This window comes from Chiloscyllium plagiosum, chromosome 3, assembly GCF_004010195.1.
Source record: "Chiloscyllium plagiosum isolate BGI_BamShark_2017 chromosome 3, ASM401019v2, whole genome shotgun sequence".
Classification (NCBI taxonomy): Eukaryota; Metazoa; Chordata; class Chondrichthyes; order Orectolobiformes; family Hemiscylliidae; genus Chiloscyllium; species Chiloscyllium plagiosum.
In genome coordinates, this window is record NC_057712.1 from 117,189,737 (window position 1) to 117,200,614 (window position 10,878).

Consider the following 10,878-nt stretch of genomic DNA (forward strand, 5'->3'; position numbering starts at 1 on the left):
GGTGCCGATACAGTCATCGATGTAGCGGAGGAAACGGTGGGGGGTGGTGCCAGTGTAGCTGCGGAAGATGGACTGTTCCACATATCCTATGAAGAGGCAGGCATAGCTGGGGCCCATGCGGATGCCCATGGCTACTCCTTTTGGTTTGGAGGAAGTGGGAGGATTGGAAAGAGAAGTTGTTCAGGGTGAGGACCAGTTCAGTCAGTCGAAGGAGGGTGTCAGTAGAAGGGTACTGGTTGGTACGGCAGGAAAGGAAGAAGCGGAGGGCTTTAAGTCCTTCGTGATGGGGGATGGAGGTGTACAGGGACTGGATGTCCATGGTGAAGATAAGGACCGGGGAAGCAAAAATCATGGAGGAGGTGGAGGGCGTGGGTGGTGTCCCGAACGTAGGTGGGGACTTATTGGACTAAGGGGGACAGGACCGTGTCGAGGTTTGCAGAGATGAGTTCGGTGGGGCAGGAGCAAGCTGAGACAATGGGTCGGCCGGGGCAGTCAGATTTGTGGATTTTGGGCAGGAGGTAGAAACGGGCTGTGCGGGGTTGTGGGACTATGAGGTTGGAGGCGGTGGATGGGAGATCCCCTGAGGTGATGAGGTTCTGGATGGTCTGGGAGATGATGGTTTGGTGGTGGGAGGTGGGGTCATGGTCTAGGGGGCAGTAGGAGGAGGTGTCCGCGAGCTGGCGTTTAGCTGCCCTGATTTGCCTTTCCAAAATACAACCCTCACATTTAACTAAATTAAACCTACCTGTCCATCTGATCAAGGTTTCATTGCACTCTGAGATAACCTTCTTCACTGTCCACTACACCACCAATATTGATGTCATCTGCAAACTTACCAACCATTCCTCCTATATTCACATCCAAACCATTTATATAAATGACAAAAAGCAGTTGATCCAGCACAGAGCCTTGCAGCATATCGCTGGTCACAGGCCTCCAGTCCAAACATCAACCCTCAACCACCATCCTGTCTCCTACCTTCAAGCCAATTTTGCATCCAGGAATTGATCTAATTATAAAATGCTCTTACTGGGAAAACAGATCCATAGCATAAGTGCTTTTTTTCCCCTTTAATCAAAACCATCCAAATCAAAGTAAATTGGTTGTTTATTCAACTATTATTTATCAGGCATTAGTAGGTAGAAATTCATGACAATATTTGTCTGCAACACAATACAACTAGTACATTATATCACTGGTACATTGTCCCAAGGAATTAAAGAATTGTAATACTTCAGGTTTTTTTTGGACTAATTTCTGGTTGTGCAGCATTAAATGCAAATTGTGCACCTGGACAATGGACGTGGTGGGGAAATTAAAATTCATGATGATTCCATCCAGTGACTTCTGCCTGCTGCTGGAAAGTGCATACTTCAAAAAATGTGGAAACACCAGCTTAAGTTGCTCTTTGAGTTTGTTAACCATCATCATATATCCTTGTAGCTGCAGAGTCACACAAGGCAACACTCAGATCCTAGATTTTTGTCTACATAATTTGAATTTACAAAACTTGAGTTGGTCCTATGTACAGTACACCACTTCAATTCTTATCAACTCACTGAATGGAACCATTATATCCTTACACATGATGCTAATTGACAGATATTTTCTGTTCATGTTTTGTCTTTAGAACGCTCCCTATACCATATGACTTGAGAGTTTTCTTACTTTTGTTTACTTGAGATCAATCTTGTTCTTTTTTATTATTGTATCCAATCCAATTTTGAAATCTCCAACTCAATTAGCCTTAACTACACTGCCCATCAGGGAGGTTAATAATGGAGGCTCAAGAACACCAGATACAAGTGTGCCCTCCAGGTTTTTAGACTGCACTATCATATATGAAGTGCCAAGCATGTATCATTGTCTCTACACAAACCCTGGTAGTTAAAGGAGACTAGTTGCTCACGAAGTAAAATGTTAAGCAATGAAGCCATCAGCTTGATTGACATCCAATTCAACAATTTTCACATTCACTCCCTTCACCAGAAATGCACAGTGGCAATAGTAAATATCATCTATGAAATGCAATACAGGAATCTTGAGGCTCCCTAAATGGCATCTTCCTCAAAGCAACAGACATATGGGAACAATCCCTTCTGAAAGAGTCTTAATGAAATACATATAAACTACATCAACGGCCCTACACGCTTGGTCACCTCCTTGAAAAATTCAATCAAATTCGATAGACACAACCTCCCTCTGACAAAGCCACGTTGACTATCCATGATCAAAACTTGCCTCTCTAAATGGAGACAGTTTTCTCCTTCACTATTTTCTTTAATAAGACCATAAGACATAGGAGCCGAAATTAGGCCATTTAGCCCATCGAGTCTGCTCCACCATTCAATCACGGCTGATACGTTGCTCAACCACATTCTCCCATTTCCTCCCTATAACCCATGATACTCAAGAACCTATCTATCTCAGTCTTAGATATATTCAATGGCCCAGCCTCCACAGCCTTCTGTGGCAATGAATTCCGCAGATTCATCACTCACTGGCTGAAGAGATTTCTCCTAATCTCCGTTCTAAAAGGTCTTCCCTTTACTCCAAGGCTGTGCCTGCATGTCCTAGACTCTCCTACCAATGGAAACATCTATTCTGTGCAGGTCACTTAGTATTCTGTATGTTTCACTTACATCAACCCCTCCATCTCATTCTTCTAAATTTCATTTTGTATAGACCCAGAGTTCACAAACATTACTCATATGTTAAGCTTTTCATTCCTGGGTCCATTTTCATGTGCCTCCTCTGAACACGCTCCAATGCCAGTACATCCTTCCTGAGATATGGGGCCCAAAACTGCACACAATACCCCAAATGTGGTCTGACCAGAGCCTTATAAAGCCTCAGAAGTACATCCCTGCTTTTATATTCAACACCTCTCAAAATAAATAGAGTCATAGAGTCAGAGATGTACAGCATGGAAACAGACCCTTCAGTCCAACCTGTCCATGCCGACCAGATATCCCAACCCAATCTAGTCCCATCTGCCAGCACCCGGCCCATATCCCACCAAGTCCTTCCTATTCATATTCCCATCCAAATGCCCCTTAAATGTTGCAATTGTACCAGCCTCCACCACTTCCTCTGCCAGCTCATTCCATTCATACCCTCTGTGTGAAACAGTTGCCCCGTAGGTCTCTTTTTTATCTTTCCCCTCTCACCCTAAGCCTATGCCCTCTAGTTCTGGACTCACTGACCCCAGGGAAAAGACGTTGCCTATTTACCCTATCCATGCCCCTCATAATTTAGTAAACCTCTATAAGGTCACCCCTCAGCCTCCGACACTCCAGGGAAAACAGCCACAGGCTGTTAAGCCTCTTCTAACAGCTCAAATCCTGCAACTCTGGCAACATTCTTGTAAATCTTTTCTGAACCCTTTCAAGTTTCACAATATCTTTCCGATAGGAAGCGGACTAGAATTGTACGCAATATTCCAGCAGTGGCCTAACCAATGTCCTGTACAGCCGCAACATGACCTCCTGTACTCAATACTCTGATCAATGAAGGAAAGCATACCAAACGCCTTCTTCACTATCCTATGTACCTGCGACTCCATTTTAAAGGAGCTATGAACTTGCACTTCAAGGTCTCTTTGCTCAGCAACACTCCCTAGGAACTTACCATTATGTATATAAGTCCTGTTAAGATTTGCTTTCCCAAAATGCAGCACCTCGCATTTATCTGAATTAAACTCCATCTGCCACTTCTCAGCCCATTGGCCCATCTGGTCCAGATCCTGTTGTAATCTGAGGTAACCCTCTTCGCTGTCCACTACACCTCCAATTTTGGTGTCATCTGCAAACTTACTAACTGTACCTCTTATGTCATCATTGCCTTCCTAACTACTGATTTAACCCAAAATGTAAACCTTCAGAAAATCCTGGACTATAACTCCCAAGTCTCTTTGCACTTCAGAATTCTGAATTTTCTCCCCATTTAGAAAATAGCCCATCCCTCTATTCTTCTGACCAAAGTGCATGACCTCACATTTTCCCACATTATACTCCATCTACTACTTCTTTGCCTACTCTCCTAACCTGTCCAAATCCTTCTGTAACCTCCCCAGCTCCTCAATTGCTACATGTCCCTGTACCTATCTTTGTATTGACTGCAAACTTAGCCAGAAAGCCCCCAGTTCTTTCATCTAGATCATTAATGTATAAAGTAAAAAGTTGTGGTCCCAACACTGAGCCTTGTGGAACACCACTTATCACTGGCTGTCATCCTGAGATCCTGAGAAAGACTCTTGGAAGAAACAAATCAAGGGTGCACACAGTTAATGGCAAAACACTAGGAAACTCAGGAACAGAAGGATCTTGGGGTGCTCGTCCACTGATAGCTGAAGGTGGCTAGACAGGTTAATAGGATAGTTAAGAGTGCACAAGGGTGCATGCATTTATGAGTTGAGGCATAGATTATAAAAGCAGGGACGTTATGTGAGAGCCATACAGAACTTTTATTAGGCCACAGCTTGAGTACTGTGTACAGTTCTGGTCACCACACCTTAGGAAGATTGTGATTGCACTGGAGGGGGCTCACCAGGATATCGCCTGGCATGGAACATTTCAGTTATGGAAAGAGGCTAGATAAGCTTGGGTTTGTTTCTTTGGAGTAGAGAATGTTGAAGGAGGGATCTGATAAGGATGTATAAGACTATGAGGGGCATGGACAGGGTGAATAGAAAGCAGCTATTCCCCTGAGTTAAAGGGACAAGAACAAGGGGGCCTAATTTTAAAGTGAAAAGGCAGGAGGATTACTGGAGAACATAGAATATCACAGTGCAGTACAGGCCCTTCGGCCCTCAATGTTGCGCCGATCTGTCATACTAATCTGAAGCCCATCTAACCTACACTATTCCATGTACGTCCATATACTTGTCCAATGACGACTTAAATGTACTTAAAGTTGGCAAATCTACTACCGTTGCAGGCAAAGCATTCCATAACCTTACTACTCTCTGAGTAAAGAAACTACCTCTGACATCTGTCCTATATCTATCATCCCTCAATTTAAAGCTATGCCCCCTTGTCGTCACCATACTTGGAAAAAGGCATTCCTGAAGAAGGGCTTATGCCCGAAACGTCGATTCTCCTGTTCCCTGGATGCTGCCTGACCTGCTGCGCTGTTCCAGCAACACATTTTCAGCTCTCCCTGTCCACCCTATCTAACCGTCTGATTATCTTATATGTTTCTATTAAGTCACCTCTCAACCTTCTTCTCTCCAACGAAAACAGCCTCAAGTCCCTCAGCCTTTCCTCGTAAGACCTTCCCTCCATATCAGGCAACATCCTAGTAAATCTCCTCTGCACCCTTTCCAAAGCTTCCACATCCTTCTTATAATGCGGTGACCAGAACTGTACACAATACTCCAAGTACTGCTGCACCAGAATTTTGTACAGCTGTAGCAGAACCTCATGATTCTGGAACTCAATCCCTCTATTAAAAAAAGCTAAAACACTGTATGTCTTCTTAACAACCCTGTCAACCTGGGTGGCAACTTTCAAGGATCTGTGTACCTGGACACTGAGATCTCTCTGCTCATCTACACTACCAAGAATCTTACCATTAGCCCAGTACTTTGCAGTCCGGTTACTCCGACCAAAGTGAATCACCAAAGTCCACATTAAACTCCACTTGCCACCGCTCAGTCCAGCTCTGCAACTTATCTAAGTCTCGCTGTAACCTACAACATCCTTCGTCACTATCCACAACTCCACCGACCTTAGTGTCGCCTGCAAATTTACTAACCCACCCTTCTACGCCCTCATCCAGGTCGTTTATAAAAATGACGAACAGCAGTGGACCCAACACCGACCCTTGCTGTACACCACTAGTAACTGGACTCCAGGATGAACATTTCCCATCAACCACCACCCTCTGTCTTCTTTCAGCAAGCCAATTACTGATCCAAACTGCTGTATCTCCCACAATACCATTCCTCCGCATTTTGTACAATAGCCTACTGTGGGGAACCTTATCGAACGCCTTGCTGAAATCCACATACACCACATCAGCCGGTTTACTCTCATCTACCTGCTTGGTCACATTCTCAAAGAACTAGATTTGAGGAAAATATATTTTCACCCAGAGGGTGGTGTGCATCTGGGACACACTGGCTAGGAGGGTAGTTGAAATGGGTAACTACACAAACCTGAAAAAAAGTACTTGGATAAGCATTCGAAGAGTCATAACATTTAAGGCTATGAGAAAGAAACAGGAAAGTACCTACGGGTGTGGGTTCATATTTTTGGTGGGACAGACTCAATGGGCCAAAGGGTCTCTTCTGCATTCTATGATACTAGGATTGGAGAGGCAAAGTTTGGACAAGGGTATTCAGCACAGCCCCGTCAGCAGCAAGAAAATGTCAAACAAGTTTTCCAATTCGTTTTTCCCTGGTGATCATAATCTTTTTTTAAAAAAAAAGTTGCACCTCTTGATTATCAAGTATGGTGGGGGAGTTTTCTAAACTTTATACCCGGGTGGCAGACATAAAATACATGGTCAAAGGGCAGTCATTTCTTTGCTTTCGGGATATCAATGCCCCAGTATCCCCTTTGAGAAGACCAACACTTTAAGATCAGCTACTGTTTTCTGATTTATATATGTGCAGAAATGATTACTGCCAGATTTTATTTTAAAAAAAAAAGAAAAAAGCAAGCCTTCTCTCGTACCCTGCTTCCTCCCCATGGATTTCTATTTCAGCCTGTACATGTGGCGCACACAGATTCAATGGGGCCATTCAAGGGGGCATCGGATGAGTATTTGGGTACAAGTGGTGAAGGCGGGGAGATTCACACTCGGGAACGGTATTCATATGAAGAGCTGGTGAGGGCACGATGGGCCGAGTGGCCTCCTTCCGTGCCGTCACAATTCCGTGATCGCCTGCTTCGAACAGCGATCGGGGATTCGTGATTATCCCGGCTTCCGCGCCAGCCCAACAGGGGAGAAGACGCTGAAAATGCACTTACTGCCAGGTCTCTTGAAAATCCATGTTTCCGCCGGCGGGCTCTCCGCCGCTGTCCATGTCGCAGCAAAACCTGCCGCTGTCCCTGATCCCGGGAGCCGGCCGCTCCGAGCTCTATCTTTCAAATTACAACCGCCGCCGCGCTCCTCAACCGCCATTGGCTGAGCAGTGCGCGTCTCGCGCTCCCTCACCTTTCACCTCGCGCACAAGCAGCCAATCAATGGCGCGCTTTCCGGCCACCTTCCACTCAACGTTCCCATGCCTTTCTACAGCTCCTGAGTTGGAGGTGAAGATATTGGGCTGGGGTATACACATACACATATGTTTGTAGGGTGAATTTGTACTGGCAGAATAAAATTTTATTTTGCTCAAAAGCTGCATGAATCCATGTAAGATTCTGGAAATCCCTTTAGAAATAGAATCAGTCTGATCAACGGGGCACAAACTCACACAGGGCACCTCATACCTTCAATGCATTATCTGAGCTTAAGTGGCACCTACTGTTAAAGTTCACTTGAGAATGTAACTTTTTAAAAAAGTTCCAGGATTTACATATGAAAGAACTAAAACTAACATAGTCATTCTAAAAGATGAGAAACTTAGCAAACAATCCAAGTTTTTTTCAATATATAGTTTCAGTTGCATCACACTGTAAACTTTTACTATAAATTGTGTGTCTTATGATCTCATAATCTAAACCATTTGATGAAGGAGCAGTGCTCTGAAAGCTAGTGCTTCCAAATAAACTTGTTGAACCATAACCTGGTGTTGTGTGATTTTTAATTTTGGACTATAACCTGGTGTTGTATGATTTTTAACTCTCTATGGCTTGGCCACGCTCCTACGACATACATGCGCACTCAGTACTGAAGGGAAGGGTGTCACATCTCCACACATGCACGATTAGGGTCTAGTCGAGTTATTGTCAATGGCTACATTAGAGATCCGCAGTGATTGGGAACACCACTGATTGATTTGGAACACCTAAGACAGAATTTAAGGAATCAGACAGCCCAGGGCGAAACAAAAGCAGAAGTTGATGGAGAAACTGCCAACATCCGTGCAAAGGGAAGCAGAATGAACATTTCGAGACCAATAACCCTTCTTCAGAGCATTCTGGAAGCTTGCTAGCCAAGGCCATATGGACCAACTCTCCACCCCATACGTCTATTTGCCCCAATTACTTACGTAATTTATTTTTGTCTTACATGAAAAATACTCATTATCAGATTTGAGAATCACCAACAAAGTCATTTGTTGCTCGTCCATAGGTAGTGAGCTTCCACCTTGAGTGTAACTGTGTATGCTCATTAGGACAGTTGAGAGTATATCACATTACTATGGATTTGAAGTCACAGACTGCTTACCAGATTTCCATCCATTAAACAAGTGTGGTGATGATATTCAGGAATATCAATACCACCCAAGAGAAAGCTGCCTGACTGATATAAGATGCACTCAGCAATTTTCCTTTGTCAGCAACTATACCCGCAGCCTCTAGCACATGTAAAGGACCAAAGCAGCAAACGTATGTGGCTGCTATCACATACAAGCTCCTCTCCTAGCTACACGTCATCCTGACTGGGAATCTCTTCTTTCACTGCTCTGGGTCAAAACCAATAGTATGTGGATTGCAGTAGTTCAATAAGTTACCTCAAGATCACTTTCACAAGGCAATTAGGAATGAAGAACAAATGCTTGCTAATGTACTATGAATAATTGTTTAAAAATGATAATCGCTTACTTCCAGTTCAATTACATCAACATCTTCAGCATCACTTCACTAAATCTGCTGTTGAAAACCTAAAACTTGCCTATGGCAGTTCTAAACAACACCATTTCACTGCTTGACTAGCCTCCTATTTCACCCTTGAGGAGAAAGTGAGGTCTGCAGATGCTGGAGATCAGAGCTGAAAATGTGTTGCTGGAAAAGCGCAGCAGGTCAGGCAGCATCCAGGGAACAGGAGAATCGACGTTTCGGGCATAAGCCCTTCTTCAGGAATGAAGAAGGGCTTATGCCCGAAACGTCGATTCTCCTGTTCCCTGGATGCTGCCTGACCTGCTGCGCTTTTCCAGCAACACATTTTCAGCTCCCATTTCACCCTCCTTTCTCTAAACCTGGGCTTATTCAAAATTCTGCCTGTCACAGCCTTTATCTATACACAGATTGGATTACCTGCTTATCGGGTGAATTTTGAAAACTACGTGACATAAATTTATAAGATAAGCAGGGGAATTAACCCCCAGTGGCCTTGGTAAATGTTAACAATTGAAAAATAGATAATCTTGTCATTATCAAAATGGTATAAATGGGAGCTTGCTAAGTGCAGGCTAGCTGCTACATTTCCTGCACTGCGACAGTGACTACACTTCTGAAGTGCTTAATTTGTTCTAGGTGTTTTAGGATGTCCGCTGATCGTGAAAGGTGATATATAACTGTCTATCGCCTTAACACCTGTCATTACAGATCTGCAATGGCTCTTCGGTGATTCACCAATGCTTCAAATTTTAATTTTAAAATCTTAGCCACATGTTTGATTCCTTCATTAGCCTTCCTTCCTCATAACCTGTAACTTCCTCCAGCCATTTATGTGTTCCCTACTCCCGTTGGGCCAACCTGTAGTTGCTTACATTTCTAAAGACTTCATTCTGCTAAAATCCCGATTCGCAAATCTGTGTTCTCATATCCCTTTCTTCCTTGGGGTTGCTAACTGTATTTGGACATGCTCCTAAAGGATTAATTAAGTAATTGTCAGCATTGAACACCCCCCCCTCCCAAAATTCCAATGCTGTTGTTGAGCAGAAACTTGATTCAAGTGTAAAAAACACTGCAAACAGCATTTTTCCGATAATTCCAATATTTTTATAATCCATAAATGTTCTGAGAAGATGAAGATATCTCATTCAATATTTGAAATGCCCCCTATTTCAAATGAAGTGTGTTGATTGCCGACAAAGGCACATTAGCAGAGGTAGTGGTCACATGACAATGGTCAGCCAGGATACTAATAGTAGGATTGCATTTTCCAGATATCTCCCTTTTCACACAAAAAAATACAAATATTTCATTCATTATCATTTGCAAACTTAACTGATACAAATTACCCCCATATACATGATCACAAAGAATACCATTCATGAATACAACTGTGTTCTATGGTCAATTCCAGCTTTGTCAATCTGCACCTGTATTGCATGCTTAAACTTTGAATTATCCCAGACCCCTAGTAACCCTCTTGTGTGCAGAGATGGAATTCCTACCGGAGGACTGGGTTTAACTCCCTCTTGCTCTAGAGATGTGTAATGACATCTCTGAACATGTTGATTTTAAAAAATATTGTGCAGGACCCTAATTTTTTTAATTTCAAAAATATACTTTATTCATAAAATACTTTGATGATCTGTACAATTGGTCATGCCATACATATGTAAACATTCCATTTCTTTCCATACCAAGACAGAGTAACCATTCATATTTACGGGTCTGTACAATTACTCTCCACATATTTAGCTGGGGGGTCAGCGGGGCCCCCTTACTGCATCAGCCCCCTAATGGAACAGTTCATCAGGTACCTGCTCACTTTGAGGGTAGTGCTTCTGCTTGGGAGTGTGTCATTCCCTTTGTGAGTGCTATTGTTTCGGTAATTGTTACGGGTGACTTCCTTGTTGGGAAACCATAGACCTCTGAGAGTGCAGGTTCATAGCTCCTTGAAAGTGCAATCACATGTCGATAGGGTAGTGAAGTAGGCGTTTGGTGTGCTTTCCTTTATCAGTCAGAGTACAGGTGTTGAGAGGTCATGATGCGGCTGTACAGGGCATTGATTAGGCCACTTTCGGAATATTGTGTGCAATTCTGGTCTCCTTCCTATAGGAAGGATGTTGTGAAACTTGAAAGGGTTCAGAAA

At 43.4% G+C, this 10,878-nt stretch overlaps 1 protein-coding gene across 2 annotated transcripts in view; it reads right to left on the minus strand.

Moving 5' to 3' along the window:
* The window catches only part of LOC122548466 (mitotic checkpoint serine/threonine-protein kinase BUB1-like), a 62,926-nt gene extending 55,785 nt beyond the window's left edge, over positions 1 to 7,141 (minus strand). Inside the window, exon 1 of one of the 2 annotated variants that reach the window (XM_043687177.1) lies at positions 6,978 to 7,141. In XM_043687177.1, the coding sequence (XP_043543112.1) occupies positions 6,978 to 7,033 (56 nt within the window). In that variant the 5' untranslated portion in view covers positions 7,034 to 7,141. The remainder of the gene's footprint in view (positions 1 to 6,977) is intronic. The other variant, XM_043687176.1, reaches the window with a different exon arrangement.
* Between the last annotated feature and the right edge of the window lie 3,737 nt (positions 7,142 to 10,878).